The sequence below is a fragment of the Salvelinus fontinalis genome, chromosome 19, assembly GCF_029448725.1.
Source record: "Salvelinus fontinalis isolate EN_2023a chromosome 19, ASM2944872v1, whole genome shotgun sequence".
In the NCBI taxonomy this organism is placed as follows: domain Eukaryota; kingdom Metazoa; phylum Chordata; class Actinopteri; order Salmoniformes; family Salmonidae; genus Salvelinus; species Salvelinus fontinalis.
Genome location: NC_074683.1, coordinates 28,854,855 through 28,871,992, shown reverse-complemented (window position 1 = coordinate 28,871,992; position 17,138 = coordinate 28,854,855). Strand labels below are relative to the sequence as shown.

At 39.9% G+C, this 17,138-nt stretch overlaps 1 protein-coding gene across 7 annotated transcripts in view; it reads left to right on the top strand.

Moving 5' to 3' along the window:
- LOC129816575 (low-density lipoprotein receptor-related protein 1B-like) overlaps positions 1 to 16,871 on the top strand; it is a 586,954-nt gene extending 570,083 nt beyond the window's left edge. For 2 of the 7 annotated variants that reach the window (XM_055871203.1, XM_055871202.1), the window contains exons 85-91: positions 4,096 to 4,200; positions 5,731 to 5,844; positions 9,756 to 9,832; positions 10,230 to 10,320; positions 11,006 to 11,156; positions 13,927 to 14,001; positions 15,102 to 16,871. In XM_055871203.1, coding sequence (XP_055727178.1) covers positions 4,096 to 4,200; positions 5,731 to 5,844; positions 9,756 to 9,832; positions 10,230 to 10,320; positions 11,006 to 11,156; positions 13,927 to 14,001; positions 15,102 to 15,242 — 754 coding nt within the window. In that variant the 3' untranslated portion in view covers positions 15,243 to 16,871. Of the gene's footprint in view, positions 1 to 4,095; positions 4,201 to 5,730; positions 5,845 to 9,755; positions 9,833 to 10,229; positions 10,321 to 10,987; positions 11,157 to 13,926; positions 14,002 to 15,101 lie in introns of all 7 variants that reach the window. The other 5 variants (XM_055871201.1, XM_055871200.1, XM_055871208.1 and 2 more) reach the window with 3 other exon arrangements.
- The last annotated feature ends 267 nt before the right edge of the window (positions 16,872 to 17,138 follow it).

Here is a 17,138-nt window from a genome sequence, read left to right as displayed (position 1 = left end):
TTGCATATTTCCCAGCATGCTTTTCGAGTGAATGTGAGAGATACAGTACGCACCTATGACTGTGTTTAATAGTGACAGAGAGATAGTTGTTGCATTCAGTAGGTCCTATTTCACAAGTCTTTACCAATTGTATGCTTAAGTAGATGTTCCAATTAAAAGTAAACTAACATTCAGTGCCTTTGGAAAGTATTTAGACCCCTTGACATTTTCCACATTTTCTTTAATTACAGCCTTATTCTAAAATGAATAAAATATAAAAATTCCTCAGTAATCTACATGCAATAACACATAATGACAAAGCAAAAAAAGGTTGAGCTCATTGCATCCTATTATCCATTGATCATCCTTAAGATGTTCCTACAACTTCATTGGAGTCCACCTGTGGTAAATCCAATTGTATGGACATGATTTGAAAAGGCACACACCTGTCTATATAAGGTCCCACAGTTGACATTGCATGTCAGAGCAAAAACCAAGCCATGAGATCGAAGGAATTGTCCGTAGAACTCCGAGACAGGATCGTGTCGAGGCACAGATCTGGGAAGGGTACCAAAAAATGTATGCAGCGTTGAAGGTCCCCAAAAGCACAGTGGCCTCCATCATTCTTAAATGGAAGAAGTTTGGAACCACCAAGACTCTTCCTAGAGCTGGCCACCCGGCCAAACTGAGTAATCAGGTGAGAAGGGCCTTGGTCAGGGAGGTGACCAAGAACCTGATGTTCACTCTTACAGAGCTCCAGAGAGCCTCTGTGGAGATGGGAGAACCTTCCAGAAGGACAACTATCTCTGCAGCACTTCACCAATCAGGCCTTTATGGTAGTAGCCAGACGGATGCCACTCCTCAGTAAAAGGCACATGACAGCCCGCTTGAAGTTTACCAAAAGTCACCTAAAGACTCTCAGACCATGAGAAACAAGATTCTCTGGTCTGATGAAAACACAATAAAATAATAACGAGGCAAAATACAGCGGGTACCGGTACAGAGTCTATGTGCGGGGTACAGGTCAGTCGAGGTCATTTGTACGTGTAGGTAGGGGTAAAATGACTATGCATAGATAATAAACTACGAGTAGCAGCAGTGTAAAAACAAAAGAGTGGGGAAGGGGTGTCATGGGTGGCCATTTGATTAATTGTTCAGCAGTCTTAGGGGCTTAGGGGTAGAAGCTGTTAAGGAGCCTTTTGGACCTAGACTTGGTGCTCTGGTACTGCTTGCCGTGCGGTTGCAGAGAGAACAGTCTATGACCTGGGTGACTGGAGTCTTTGACAATTTTTTGGGCCTTCCTCTGACACTACCTAGTACAAATACTTTTTGAGGATATGAGGATCCATGACAAATCTTTTCAGTCTCCAGAGGGGCAAAAGGTGTTGTCGTGTCCTCTTCACGACTGTCTTGGTGTGTTTGAACCATAATAGGTTGTTGGTGATGTGGACACCAAAGAACATGAAACTCTCAACCCACTCCACTACAGCCCTGTCAATGTTAATGGGGGCTTGTTCGGCCCTCTTTTTCCTGTAGTCCTCGATCAGCTCCTTTGTCTTGCTCACATTGAGGGAGAGGTTGTTGTCCTGGCACCATTCTGCCAGGTTTCTGGCCTCCTCCCTATAGGTTGTCTCATCGTTGTCGGTAATCAGGTCTACCACTGTTGTATCATCAGCAAACTTAATGATGTTGTTGGAGTCGTGCTTTGCTTCGCAGTCGTCGGTGAACAGGGAATATAGAAGGGGACCAAGCATGCACCCCTGAGGGACCCCTGTGTTGTGGATCAGCATGGCAGATGTGTTGTTGCCTACCCTTACCACCTGGGAGCGGCCAGTCAGGAAGTTCAGGATCCAGTTGCAGAGGGAGGTGTTTATTCCCAGGGTCCTTAGCTTAGTGATGAGCTTTGAGGGCATTCTGGTGTTGAATGCTGAGCTGTAGTCAATGAACAGCATTCTCACATAGGTCTTCCTTTTGTCCAGATGGGAAAGGGCAGTGTGGAGTGCGATTGAGATTGTGTTCATCTGTGGATATGTTGGGGCGGTATCCGATTTGGAGTGGGTCTAGTGTTTCTGGGATGATGGTGTTGATGTGAGTCATGACGAGCCTTTCAAAGCACTTCATGGCTACCAACGTGAGTGCTACATGCGGTAGTCATTTAGGAAGGTTACCTTCACTTTCTTGGGCACAGGAACTATGTTTGTCTGCTTGAAACATCTAGGTATTACAGACTTGGTCAGAGAGAGGTTGAAAATATCAGTGAAGACACTTGCCAGTTGGTCCGCGCGTGCTCTGAGTACACATCCTGGTAGTCTGTCTGGCCCCGCGGCCTTGTGAATGTTGACCTGTTTAAAGGTCTTGCTCACATCGGCTACAGAGAGCGTGATCACACAGTCGTCCTGAACAACTGGTGCTCTCATGCATATTTCAATGTTGCTTTCCTCGAAGTGAGCCTAAAAAGCATTTAACCAGCTCCAGAGGGCGCAGGATCTGACTGGGACGAAGGTTAATCTTCCAACAGGACAATGACTTGTTCCTGAAATTATTAGTAATTCCTATCGGAATCTTGTCAGAGAAAGGATAGCCAACAGTTGGAATATTTTATCATCCACAACCTACACTAAGTGTGACTGCTATGGTGAACTACTTAATAACTAGACTACCTAAACCATCTAAACTGGAACAACCATCTCAGTAACGGGTACAATAAGTCCAACCCCTTACAGATTGCATTCGTTTTTGAAAATGTTTAGTTATTTATCTTTCTATAGTATAAGATCAATTAATCAATCAATGTGCATGAGGAAACATATATTTTAAAACAACCTATTCTAAAAATCAGTTAGCAGAAATGAACTCGAGTAACAACACCACCCGATTGAAAAGTTTTCTTGAATCAAATGTCCTGTTCAGTTGGGAAGAAATGTAGATAAGGTAACAGACATTCTTAACGCTGATCTGAATTAATATATAGATATGGAAAATCACATACATTTCTTAACCCTTTTTCGTGATATCCAATTGGTAGTTACAGTCTTGTCCCATCTCTGCAAATCCTGTACCAAAGATCGAGAGCCACTTGTCCTTCGAAACATGACCCTGCCAAGCCGCACTGCTCACTAAACCTGGAAGCCAGCCGCACCAATGTGTCGGAGGCAACACCGTACAACTGGCGACCGAAGTCAACGTGCATGCGCCCGGCCCGCCACAAGGAGTCACTAGAGCGCGATGGGACAAGAACATCCTGGCAGGCCAAACCCTCCCCTAACCCGAACGATGCTGGGCCAATTGTGTGCCGCCTCATGGGTTTCCCTGTCAGCTGTGACACAGCACGGAATCAAACCCAGGTCTGTAGTGACACCTCTAGCACTGCAATGCAGTGCCTTAGACTGCTGCGCCACTCAGGAGAACCTCAAATCACATTTTATGACTAAATTCATTCTAAACCAGTTGATGGGGAAGTAAACACTAGTGTTTAAAATCTGAACACTTGGGAGATATAGTTGTTCTCCTGGTTGAAAACTGACTGGAAAAAGCTGACTATCATCAAATAAAATGAAATGTATCATGGTTAATCTTGCATTCTAAACACCTGTGTTTAAGATGAGAACACTTACTGGCAAATTTAAATGCCTAATGTTGAAGTTTTAAACACTGACGTTTAGGTTATAAACGTGTCACATGTTTCATGATTTTACAGTGTAGAGCTATTGCTTGATGTACTGTAGTTGAATAGTCTTCCATCTAAAGATTTTACCGACGTATTTTCTATGGTTAAAGTTTTTATTTATTTTATTTCATTTAACCTTTATTTAATTAGGCAAGTCATTAAGAACAAATTCTTATTTACAATGACGGCCTACCAAAAGGTAATATGTTTTGTCCAAATATTGGACAAAACACAAATCACGACAACAGAGACAACACTACATAGAGAGACCTAAGACAATAAATTGCATTTACAATTCACAGATTCAAATATTTCAACGCATTTGACAACAGAAAATAGGCCTTAGTCACTACAGATAATCCGTAGTCTTGCATTTCCAAACAATGTAAGAAAGACATAAACCGTGGGCCAACCATCAGTGACACCACCTTTCCTCTATTTTCCTCCAGCTGTACTAATGGCAGGATAGCACCCAGCTGTAAACTATGTGACGGCTACTGTTACAACGGAGGTATCTGCCACCTGGACCCTGACACCAACCTGCCCTTCTGTCAGTAAGTACAGTAACTACTAACAATAGCCCGGAATAACAGTAGCCTAAGAATGTTCTCTATTTGTACATTATTCTTTCTTTGCCATTCAGTTATGCCAGGAAGGCTGGCCTATAATGGAAACAAAACTCATTGGTATTTTATTCAAATGATTGATTTTTGAAAATAAGTGGGGAGTTGTTTTTATTCTTTTACACAGGGCTAAGATCCTAAGTAAAGAGAATGTTTGACACCAGTGGATGCAGGCCATGTCATAGCAGGAGGCAGGATGTTAGGGCTCAATAAGAGAATGAGTCACACCTGGCTGTGGGTATAGATCTTTTGAAAGCTAGCCCTCTGGCAGAGTAGAAGTAATAAAGCTCTGCGTGGGGTACAGCTACAGACATTGGAAGGTAACTGAAACTACTGAAACATTACTGTTCAGAGCATATCACACTGTTCTTTTGTCCGTGTGTTTCTTCTCGTGGTAGGTTTCAGGAGAACAATTTTGTATTTTGATCTTCAGTGGTAAGAACAGTGTTACACACGCTATGAGCGGCAGGAACTCAATGGCAATGACTGGTAGGGGACAAGAGATTGGCTGTCAGAGACCTGTGGGGTTCATCCAGGAAAGAGAATGCTCTGTGCTTCTGGTGGTCCACAAGTATTAATTTCAGCTCTGCTATTATCAGGTGGGGTTTAATGTTATAGACCTCCTCTACAAAGATGATTGGAAATCCATCTGAAAAGACAAACCTTGTTGCTCTATCTTTTTACTGTCCCATTGTTCATTGTAGTTACAATTAAATGTGTGGCCGTGACTGGCACGATTCAAGGGATATAATCAATTTCTATGCAAATGATCCCATCTCGTTTTCCACACGGTTAACAGATCTAGATAATGTGGTTTATTCATTGGCTGCGAGGCATAGAGATTAGGTGCGATGATGGATACGTCTGTGTCAAGAAATCATAATGTTTGACCTTAAACTATAACAGAGTAAATTAATATCTCATTCAAGCCACCCCAGAAACTCCACAAGCAGAAATATCATTGAGATGGTAATTAGTAGAAAACTGTCTTAAAGGTCTAAGGGATTTTCAAAACTGATCAGTGTATTCCGCAAGTAAATATTCTACATGTATATAAACATAGTGGGCATTACAATTGTTTTGATGAATTATCAAGATCAACATGTTCCTAACAGAATATGCTTATATTTGTTATTTTTCTGTATTGAAATGTTTCTGTTCATTTTGTTTATAAATACTGTAAATGTAAATAAGCTTGCGGATTTATAACAACATTCTGAAAAACCTATATTTTTTTGCCTCAGTGGATGTAGCTGTCATTAATTTAGCTAAACGTAACGTTTCTACTGTAGTTTAGTTTTATATTAATTTATTCATCATGAATGATACAAACATAAATAATATTTTAGAACAAATCTATGTAGTATTTTGTTTGTTGCCATGTTGAAAGGTTTCCATCTGCCTATACAATAGCTAGCCTGGTTGTTTTTATCGCTATCACTCCACCACACTGTTTTACAGCTGCACGTCAGGCTTCAAAAACCAACGTTGTGATGAGCTGGCCAACCCATGTGATTACTTCTGTCAGAATGAGGGGATGTGCACTATCACTGCCCTTAACAAACCCCGCTGCAAGTAGGTTCCTTCCTACATCACTTCCTGTGGCTGTTCCAGAGGTCTCACCCTCCCACCTCTCGTCATTCAGCTCCATTTCGGACAGTGTGATACTCTATATCAGGGGTGTCAAACTCATTCCACGGAGGGCCTAGTGTCTGCAGGTTTTTGGTTTTTCCTTTCAATAAAGCCCTAGACAACCAGGTGTGGGGAGTTCCTAACTAATTAGTGATGTTAATTCATCAATCAAGTACAAGGGAGGAGCGAAAACCCGCAGACACTCGGCCCCCCGTGGAATGAGTTTGACACCTGTGCTCTATATGGTTGTTCCAGAGATCTCACCCTCCACCCTCTCGTCATTCAGCTTCATTTCAGTCAGTGTGATGGTCTATAAAACACTTTCTCACCTCTAATAGAGTATTTACTCCCTCTTCAACTCACTGCTAACCAACTGCATGTCATACAGCCTGAGCTGACATGCTCTTCGAGTGACATTCAAGTGCTGTCTGATTGTGAATATAGGGATATATGTGAATATTCACTGATTGTGAATATGTGATCAATGCATGTATGGTGATTAATTTTGCAATGTGTTAAGAGACAGAAAATCTGGACTTGGGACTTAACCTGTCTAGGATGAGGGTGCCGCTAGCGGCACTCCCCCCCCACCCCCACTGAAAAACCAGTGCCGCGAAATTCAAAAAAAATATTTTTTTTAAATATTTAACTTTCACACATTAAAGTCCAATACAGCTAATGAAAGACACAGATCTTGTGAATCCAGCCAACATGTCCGATTTTTAAAATGTTTTACAGGGAAGACACAATATGTAAAGATGTACATCTATTACCTAAAAACACATTAGCATAATCCACCATCTTCTATTTGTTCACCAACACCAGTAGCTATCACCAATTCGGCTAAACTAAGATATTTATAGCCCCTAACCAAGAAAAAAACTCATCAGATGACAGTCTGATAACATATTTATGGCATGGGATAGGTTTTGTTAGAAAAAAGTGCATATTTCAGGTAGATGGCATAGGTTACAATTGCACCCACCGTCACAAATGGACTAGAATAACTACATAGAGCAACGTGTTTACCTACTTACTAATCATCAAACATTTCGTAAAAATACACAGCATACACTAATCGAAAGACACAGATCCTGTGAATACAGACAATATTTCAGATTTTCTAAGTGTCTTATAGCGAAAACACAATAAATCGTTATATTAGCATAGCACATAGCACATAGCAGCCCAGCATTGATTCTAGCCAAAGTGAGCGATAAAAGTCAACATCGCCAAAAGATATTAATTTTTTCACTAACCTTCTCAGAATTCTTCCGATGACACTCCTGTAACATCATATTACACAATCCATAAAGAGTTTGATCGAAAATGTTTATATTTAGCCACCAAAATCATGGTTAGACAATGTGAAATGTAGCCCAGCTGGTGAGAAAATGTCCGTGCGCCATATTAGACAGTGATCTACTCTTATACATAAATACTCATAAACGTGACTAAAAAATATAGGGTGGACAGGGATTGATAGACAATTTAATTCTTAATACAATCGCGGAATTACATTTTTTAAATTATCCTTACTTTTCAATACAGTTTGCGCCAAGCGAAGCTACGTCAAAAAACATGGCGTCCTAAGCCACTAACATTTTTCGACAGAAACACGATTTATCATAATAAAAATGTCCTACTTTGAGCTGTTCTTCCATCAGTATCTTGGGCAAAGGATCCTTTCTTGGGTCTAATCGTCTTTTGGTGGAAAGCTGTCCTCTTGCCATGTGGAAATGCCAACTGCGTTCGGGATGAACTGGAAGCGTGCCCAGCAATTCACAGCGTTTCAGAAATAAATGTCCCAAAATCGCACTAAACGGATATAAATTGCTATAAAACGCTTTAAATTAACTACCTTATGATGTTTTTAACTCCCATAACGAGTAGAAACATGACCAGAGTAATATTACTCCCTCCACTAATGCTTGGAACAAGTGCGGGTCGATGTCCTCCAGGCGCATTACGCAGCAAGAAAAGAGTTCCTAGCTACAGGGTTTTTTAATTTGTAGTGCCTGTGAACGCGCAATCGACCCCATTCAAATCGTCATCACGTAAAGGCATCCAGGGGAAGACGTAAGCAGTGTCCGTATACTCATAGCAATAACTGTGACCTTTTAACTGACTCCAGATCAGGGGCCAACATTTCTGAAATCTGACTCCATGTCAGGGAAATTGCTGTATTTCAATTTCAACTCCTATAGAAACTATAGACTGTTTTCTATCCAATAATAATAATAATATGCATATTGTACGATCAAGAATTTTGTGGGAAGCCGTTTCAAAAATTACACGATTTGCATAAATAGTGACAACAGCGCCCCCATCCTCAACAGGTTTTTAAATAAATCCATTCACAAGCATGTCAGAGATTGTTATTTAAATGTTTTATTTTATTTATTTCACCTTTATTTAACCAGGTAGGCCAGTTGAGAACAAGTTCTCATTTACAACTGCGACCTGGCCAAGCTAAAGCAAAGCAGTGTGCCACAAACAACAACACAGAGTTACACATGGAATAAACAAACGTACAGTCAATAACACAATAGAAAAAAAGTATATATACAGTGTGTGCAAATGGCGTGAGGAGGTAAGGCAATAAATAGGCCATAGTAGCGAAGTAATTACAATTTAGCAAATTAACACTGGAGTGATAGATGTGCAGATGATGATGTGCAAGTAGAAATACTGGTGTGCAAAAGAGCAAAAAAGTATATGAAAACAATATGGGGATGAGGTAGGTAGATTGGATGGGCTATTTACAGATGGGTTGTGTACAACTGCAGCGATCGGTTAGCAGCTCAGATAGCTGAAGTTTACAGTTAGTGAGGGAGATATAAGGTGTTGGCTTTGGGGATGACCAGTGAAATATACCTGCTGGAGCGCTTGCTACGGGTGGGTGTTGTTATGGTGACCAGTGAGCTGAGATAAGGCGGAGCTTTACCTAGCAAAGACTTATAGATGACCTGGAGCCAGTGGGTCTGGCGACGAATATGTAGCGAGGGCCAGCCGACGAGAGCATACAGATCGCAGTGGTGGGTGGAATATGGGGCTTTGGTGACAAAACGGATGGCACTGTGATAGACTGCATCCAGTTTGCTGAGTAGAGTGTTGGAGGCTATTTTGTAAATGACATCACCGAAGTCAAGGATCGGTAGGATAGTCAGTTTTACGAGGGTATGTTTACGGGGGTATGTTAAAATAGATTACAAACCCTTTTACACATCCACTCATCAGTTGCTCATCAGATCTTACCTAGTATTTTCCCTAACAATATTTTATTTGATATTTTCCCATCAGAAAGGATGATTCATTTGTAACTCTCCCCCCATTAAAATGCATGATTGTTTGTGCTGTGGCATTCTTTCCATAAGGGAATGATTCATTGTCTATATGCGTGGGATGCAATTCTTATTCCTGATCATTTGGTGTTGTGATTTCTTGGAGTGCATGTAATTTAGTGTAATTTCATTCCTTCCATCACCAATCAGTTGCAGTGGTCAGATCGCTCATGCTTTACATACACCTCAGCGTCAATCACGCCCAATAGGAAATCACCTCCTAAGTAGTCATTCATCACCCATTGAATCCCATCCAAACAACAAACCAGATGACTCCATATTGTCATACTGTTTTCTGCTGAATATTCATCCTGTTAATCTACTCACTATGTTTTCTAACCAGCACTACTTTTAGATGTCTTCTATACAAAAGTGTTTCTCTAAGAAAATCTGTAAAAATGTTATCCATGGTTGAGTGTCTGTTCCCATAGCACTCGTTTTATGTTTTGATTAAGGTAGAGACAGCTAAAGACTATGGTTGTTTTGTCCTCTCTGATTGGTCTGTTCCAGGTGTTCAGTCAATTGGGCAGGCACACAGTGTGAAAGGCCCGCCCCCAAGAGCAGCAGATCAGACAACACCAGTGGAGGTGAGTGCAGAAGTCAAATGACTCACCCAGTGTCATACACGGCTTACTACCCATCCTCTAGTTAGCCTTATGGTTGTGGTCAGATGGATTGTCTACTACTGTAATATATACCCCCATCTGCTTTGGCTGTTCAAGAAAGCTCATTGGATGACATTTTACATACGCTATTATCCAGAGCAACTTAGAGGAGCAACTAGGGTTAAGCGCGCTGCTCGAAGGGCACATCGGCAAATGTTTCACCTAGACGGCTCTGGGATTTAAACCAGCAACCTTTCAGTTACTGACCCAACGCTCTTAACCACTAGGCTACATGTTAACTCTTGTAATGAGACTGTGATAACACTAACAGCAATCCAAAATGCTAAAGCAGTTTCATCCTTTCTCTTCTCTGTTTCAGGGAGCATAGCCATCATCGTACCTCTGGTCCTGCTGGTGATTTTGATCACAACGGTGGTGGCGGGCATTTTCATCTGCAAAAGAAGGCAGAGGTACACTATGTTAAGCCTAATATGTAAATATGCTGGCTGATTTGATATGTGTATAAGTGTATTGCATGTATTGTGATTTAGATTTTGTGATCACCAGACACATTTTCATATGTGACAATAAAGTATTAAAATCAATTGAAATGTTGATGTGGCTGGTGATCTCAGGTACCAGCCAGGTCACCCGTGATACAAGTCAGTAGTCAACATCCGTGTCTGAGGATGTCTGGCAATGACATGGAAACCGACCACTAGGGGAAACCGTGAGCACTGTTACCTTCAAGTAGATTTTGGTTTTGCTAGGGTGTTGTGGACGCGGATGTGTGTAAGTAAGCACCTGCCTCTGATTCCAAAGGTTGCAAATTGAAATCCAGCGATAGAAAGTTGTTCTTGTTTTAAGCCAATTCCAAACCTTAACCCTTAACCATTCAGAGTTAATGCCTAACCTTAAGATTTCAGAGTTTTTTCCTAAACTTAACCCTAACCTTAAATATTCTGAGTTAATGCCTAAACTTAACCTTAAACACTTTGAAATTTGAAGTTTGGAACAACTTCGAAATTTGACATTTGAGAAACATGGATGAACGTCTAATGCTAACGTGAGACTGTGATAGCTAGTTGCAGGTACTGTACAACATACCATGAATTATCTTATGTTAAAGAGTGTTAGTTGTCCTCTTCCTCCCAGGGGGAAGAGGGTGACGAGGCAGCCCATGACGAATGGAGGGATCAACGTGGAGATAGGAAATCCTACCTACAACATGTATGAGGTCGACCACGACAACCATGCAGATGCTGGCAGCCTTTTGCGACCAAACTTTACACTGGACCCTCATAAGGTTTGTATTGGAAGACTATGTACAAAATCCATCATTCATTTTGTGCGTAATGACATTTTATGCAAAAACTAAATGCAAAAACTCTGTTTGGTTGAATATTGTAAGAGTGTACTGCAAAGGAAAATCTTTTCGTGTTTTTATATTTATTTGGGACAATATAATTTACAGAGACAACATTGTAGTCTCATCTGTTAATCCATCAGTATGCCACCATCATCCATCCATTATTGGTATCATAGTCATGTAATCAGTAGTGTGATTAACAAAATGGGGCTTTAGCATCTCCTCATGTGGCATACCAAATACAATTTCTAGCAGACTTTCTGTCCACGGTATGATCTGATATAGAAGTGTAGTTACATTAACAGATGGAGCACAAACCTCAGGTATGTGGAGAGAAACATTATTCAGGCACTCTGTACCAAGGGAACATTTTATCTTCTGTTGATTCATTTTCTTCATGGGCCTCAACACGCACGAACGCCCCGAATACCAAATAAATCATAACAGCTTTACTGATCTATCTTGTTATCTAACTTGCCTGCTACCACTTCAAGCTTAGCCTGTCTAGGATCAGCGTGGCGCTAGCGGCACACCCCCCCCCCCCCCACTGAAAAACCAGTGCCGCGAAATTCAAAAAAAATATTTTTTTAAAATATTTAACTTTCACACATTAAAGTCCAATACAGCTAATGAAAGACACAGATCTTATGAATCCAGTCAACATTTCCGATTTTTAAAATGTTTTACAGGGAAGACACAATATGTAAAGATGTACATCTATTACCTAAAAACACATTAGCATATTCCACCATCTTTTATTTGTCCACCAACACCAGTAGCCATCACCAATTCGGCTAAACTAAGATATTTATAGCCCCTAACCAACAAAAAAACTCATTAGATGACAGTCTGATAACATATTTATGGTATGGGATAGGTTTTGTTAGAAAAAAGTGCATATTTCAGGTAGACTTCATAGTTTACAATTGCACCCACCATCACAAATGGACTAGAATAATTACAATGAGCAACGTGTTTACCTAACTACTAATCATCAAACATTTCGTAAAAATACACAGCATACACGAATCGAAAGACACAGATCCTGTGAATACAGACAATATTTCAGATTTTCTAAGTGTCTTACAGCGAAAACACAATAAATCGTTATATTAGCTTAGCACATAGCAATTAGCAGCCCAGCATTGATTCTAGCCAAAGTGAGCGATAAAAGTCAACATCGCCAAAAGATATTAATTTTTTCACTAACCTTCTCAGAATTCTTCCGATGACACTCCTGTAACATCACATTACAACATGCATATACAGTTTGATCGAAAATGTTTATATTTAGCCACCAAAATCATGGTTAGACAATGTGAAATGTAGACAAGCTGGTAAAGAAAACGTCCTTGCGCCACTTAGACAGTGATCTACTCTTATACATAAATACTCATAAACGTGACTAAAAAATATAGGGTGGACAGGGATTGATAGACAATTTAATTCTTAATACAATTGCGTTATTACATTTTTTAATTTATCCTTACTTTTCAATACAGTTTGCGCCAAGCGAAGCTACGTCAAAAAACATGGCGTCCTAAGCCACTAAAATGTTTCGACAGAAACACGATTTATCATAATAAAAATGTCCTACCTTGAGCTGTTCTTCCATCAGTATCTTGGGCAAAGGATCCTTTCTTGGGAGAAATCGTCTTTTGGTGGAAAGCTGTCCTCTTGCCATGTGGAAATGTCAACTACGTTCGGGATGAACTGAAAAGCGCACCCAACTTTTCACATCGTTGCAAAAATAAATGTCCCAAAATCGCACTAAACGGATATAAATTGCTATAAAACGCTTTAAATTAACTACTTTGTGATGTTTGTAACTCCTATAACGAGTGAAAAGATGACCGGAGAAATATAACAGGCTAAACTAACGCTTGGAACAGGAGAGGGTCGGTGTCTTCCACGCGCGTTACGCAGCAAGAAAAGACTTGCTAGCTAAAGGTTTTTTTCATTTGTAGGGCCTGTGAACGAGCAATCGAGCCCGTTGGAATCGTCATCACGTAAAGGCATCCAGGGGAAGACGTAAGAAGTGTCCGTATAGTCATAGCAACGACAGAGCCCTTTTAAATGACTTCAGAAAAGTGGCCAACGTTTCTCAAATCTGACTCCATGTCAGGGAAATTGCTGTAGAATGGGCTCTGTTCCACTTAGAGACAAAATTTCAACTCCTATAGAAACTATAGACTGTTTTCTATCCAATAATAATAATAATATGCATATTGTACGATCAAGGATTTTGTGGGAAGCCGTTTAAAAAATTAGCCACATTAGCATAAATAGTCTAAACAGCGCCCCCATCCCCAACAGGTTAATGTGTTTGATTCTTGCCATGCCAACTTTGACATCTGGTAGTGTCAGTCCCACCTGGATCCCTTTGCATTAGAAAGGTAGAGGCTGACTGAATCACAAGTAACTAACTCCACTATAGCGTTTCTTTATCATATCAGTGAATACTGTAGGTGCCATGGTTTTTGTTAAATTTTAATCCTCAATCTAAGTTCTAAAACCAAATATGGATGGACAATTGTTGATCTGATTTTCTAATCATCACATAATTTTGAGTTCCTCACTGATGTTGATATATATATTTTCAGTTGGATTATATCCATATACACTTGTGGTAAAGTGTACAGTATGTTGGTTGAGAACAGCTTGGCCTTGTGGCATGGTGAACATTGGCAGAACTTGTGTGTTGCAGGGCTGGTGTGTGAAGTCCAGTGACCCTCGCACCCTGGGCATACATACTGTTCCCAAGGAGGTGATACCTGGACAGGTGATTTCTCCCATCCTTCCCCTTAGTTTAGACAACCAACCTCTTACAGAGGAAGGCATGCTGTTATGTCGTTCACTATAGAAGGAACGGACGTGAGCTGTAGAACGTTTGTAAATCTCCTTTTGGAAGGAAACCCGCGGATTTGTAAATAAAAAGGAAGCTGAATGACACTTTCAGTGCATTTTTGTGGTTTTAGATATGATTAAATTAATCTTGAAGTATTTAAAAGGGAAAGGTATTGTTGCACTTGTAAAATGTACCTCTTCTGAATTTATGCTACAACCAATTTGGAAAAAACATCCCGTTGGAAAATCTCATTGTTAATTTAATGCATATTAGGAGTAAACCCTGCGACTGCACATGTAATTATGTTGCTTGGGCTAATGTGCATGAGCTATATCCTTCTTTCTTTCCTGCTACCTTGCAATAACAACCTTACAGTCTTAGCTGTGTTCTTCATCTTTAACCTTCTCTAACATAAACATAGAAATGCCAAAGTCGTCTGTTGTCTCTGTGTCGAGAAATAATATTGCAATACTGTGTGTATTGCAGTGCAACATATCAGAAACCTTTTTTAAAAGGGATACTTCGGGATTTTGGCAAAAAAAAAGGCCTTTTATCTACTTCCCCAGAGTCAGTTGAACTTGTGGATACCATTTCCGTCTCTGCATGCAGTTTGAAGTAAGTTGCTAACTAGCGCTAGCACAATTGCTAACTAGCTTTTGCGCAATGACTGGAAGTCTATGGGTATCTGCTAGCCTGCTTGTAGATAACCATAGACTTCCACTCATTGCGCAATGCTAGTTAGCATTGGCTCACGGAACTACCTCTAACTTCCTTCACACTGGACACAGAAACATAAAAATGGAATACACAAGCTCATCTGACTCTGGGGAAGTAGACAAAGGGCATATTGCCAAAATCCTGAAGTATCCTTTTAAGTCACAGTAAGTTATAGTAAATTACAGATTGTACTGTAGGATATTGTCATCATACAGGGCACCAGATTATGTAGGGTATTTTCTTATGCATTGTTGAGAGCTGTGCGAATATGATGTGCCTGTCAAATATCTAACAGCATTTTTACTTCCTCAATGCAGCCCTTGAACTATTCCAACCCAGTGTATGCAAAGATCTACCTTGACGGACAGAACTGTCGCAAACCAGTCATCAACATAGACGAAAGGAGAGGGCTACTCCCAAAGAAACTAGAGGGGACAATTCGCGAAACCGCCGCATAGCCTGACTACACTTTCTACTCATTTTATACGACAGTGTACAAATGTATAAAAACAAGGAAAATAAGAATTTTCTATTTCCTATCAGGCTCCTGTCCTCTCAGTTAGGTGTGTTGCTTTTTAGCATCAGCATTACCTCTTCAGTTGTGTGCTGAACACTTTGATTTACATTTTTTAGTTTCCGTTGTTTGCTTTCTGTTTGTCGAACATTTGTTATACAGCACTATTTAATATATACTGAATGACACTGAAGTAAAGCTGCTGATTTGCAAAATAACTTAACACCGGAACTCTTCTGTTGTAAACAAAGGTCAAGATCGATTCAGTACTTATTTCTGAACCTGTATATGTCTGTCTCTTGTTAGGCCGAGATTTAATCAGATCAAGCGTTAACCGGCGATAGCCGACACCCACTTAGCTGATGTTTTGTCGGTGTCGGAGGTGGAACTGTGTTGAATCGGTGAGCAGCTTCTCTTGTGAACATTGTCACGAAGCCAAATCAATCCCATTCGTTTTAGAAGTTCAGAACAAGAAAGTGTAGGCTATATAGAAATAATGACCTTCAAATTAATCATTATTAAACAAAATAATGAAGGTAGTCCATCAGCCTCACATTCCAGTGTTTGAACTTGTAAACAAGGTTGCATGGGATTTCTCTTCATTTGACTCTGTGCAGCCAATTGCAATGTCCGCTTTGGTGTCGATTGTGGATTTGACAGTGCTCACGCAGATTCACCTCAGACACGGTCAAAATATCAGCTATGCAGATGTTGGCTAAAACAGATCTAATTGAATTGGGGCCTCAGTGGAACCAACAACTTGTTATTTTGGTGCGGTATACAGATCTAAAGCAGGTCTATATTTTTTTTCTGAATAAATTATATATCATCTTATAAAAACAATAACAGTTTGAGATTGGTCAAAGTTTTATATGCCATGGTTTCCATTGTCATTGATTTCCTCAGAACAAAAACTGTTAATCTTCACAATAACATGTTATAATTTCATGGCTTCATACCTGAGCAATGAAGCCTGTTTTCTGTCTTTGTGTTTGTATCGTTTGATTCAGCCAAAATGGATACAATCCAGAAGTGGCTACGGTTAGTTTTAAGAGGATTATTTTCCGTTAACCATCTAATTCAGTTCTTTACAGTATTATATCATCATGTTCATGTAATAATTCCAAACATAAATATTTGCTCTGCTACAAATAGAAGATATTTTACTGAGGTGACTGAAATGTATACTCCATCTAAGATGTTCTGTTTGGATCACAGAAATTATTGAAACTCAACATGAATGTTATGAGAAGAGAATCACAGACATCCGTATTTTTGTAGGTCTCTTGTTCCAACAACATATCTGTATCAACTTTACAGCATAAGGATGTGAACACGGAAAAGGATTTAACACGACTCTATGGCTACAAAGTTACTTTAGATAATTATAAAGATACTTTCTGTCACTTTCAGGAAAGGAAAGACGATAGATATAACACATTTTATAATTTTGTATTTGATTTGTATGTTGTTTGGCTGCTTGTATTTTGAAGAAATGTATTAAATGTAAGTACTTTTATATAAAATGTAAATCAATATAAAATAAAGGGGGCGAATTTCCATTTCCAAATAATTCTTTGGGTTTCTGAAATCTCAGCTTGATAATGGCGCTAACATCAGACTTCAACACGATACAGCTAGTGCTTAAGCAAGACACCTGTTGGAACATTTCCCTTAACTCACATAAAGGGATTTTAGTGACAAAGCTGTCATATTTCCAGGGTTTGAGTGGTCCATGACCTAACAAGTCAATCACCAGTTGTGACATCATATCTGTGGTATGAAACAGGCTCAAAGGACAGGAGGATTAGTGTGTGTGTGAAGGCTAAGTGCATTCATT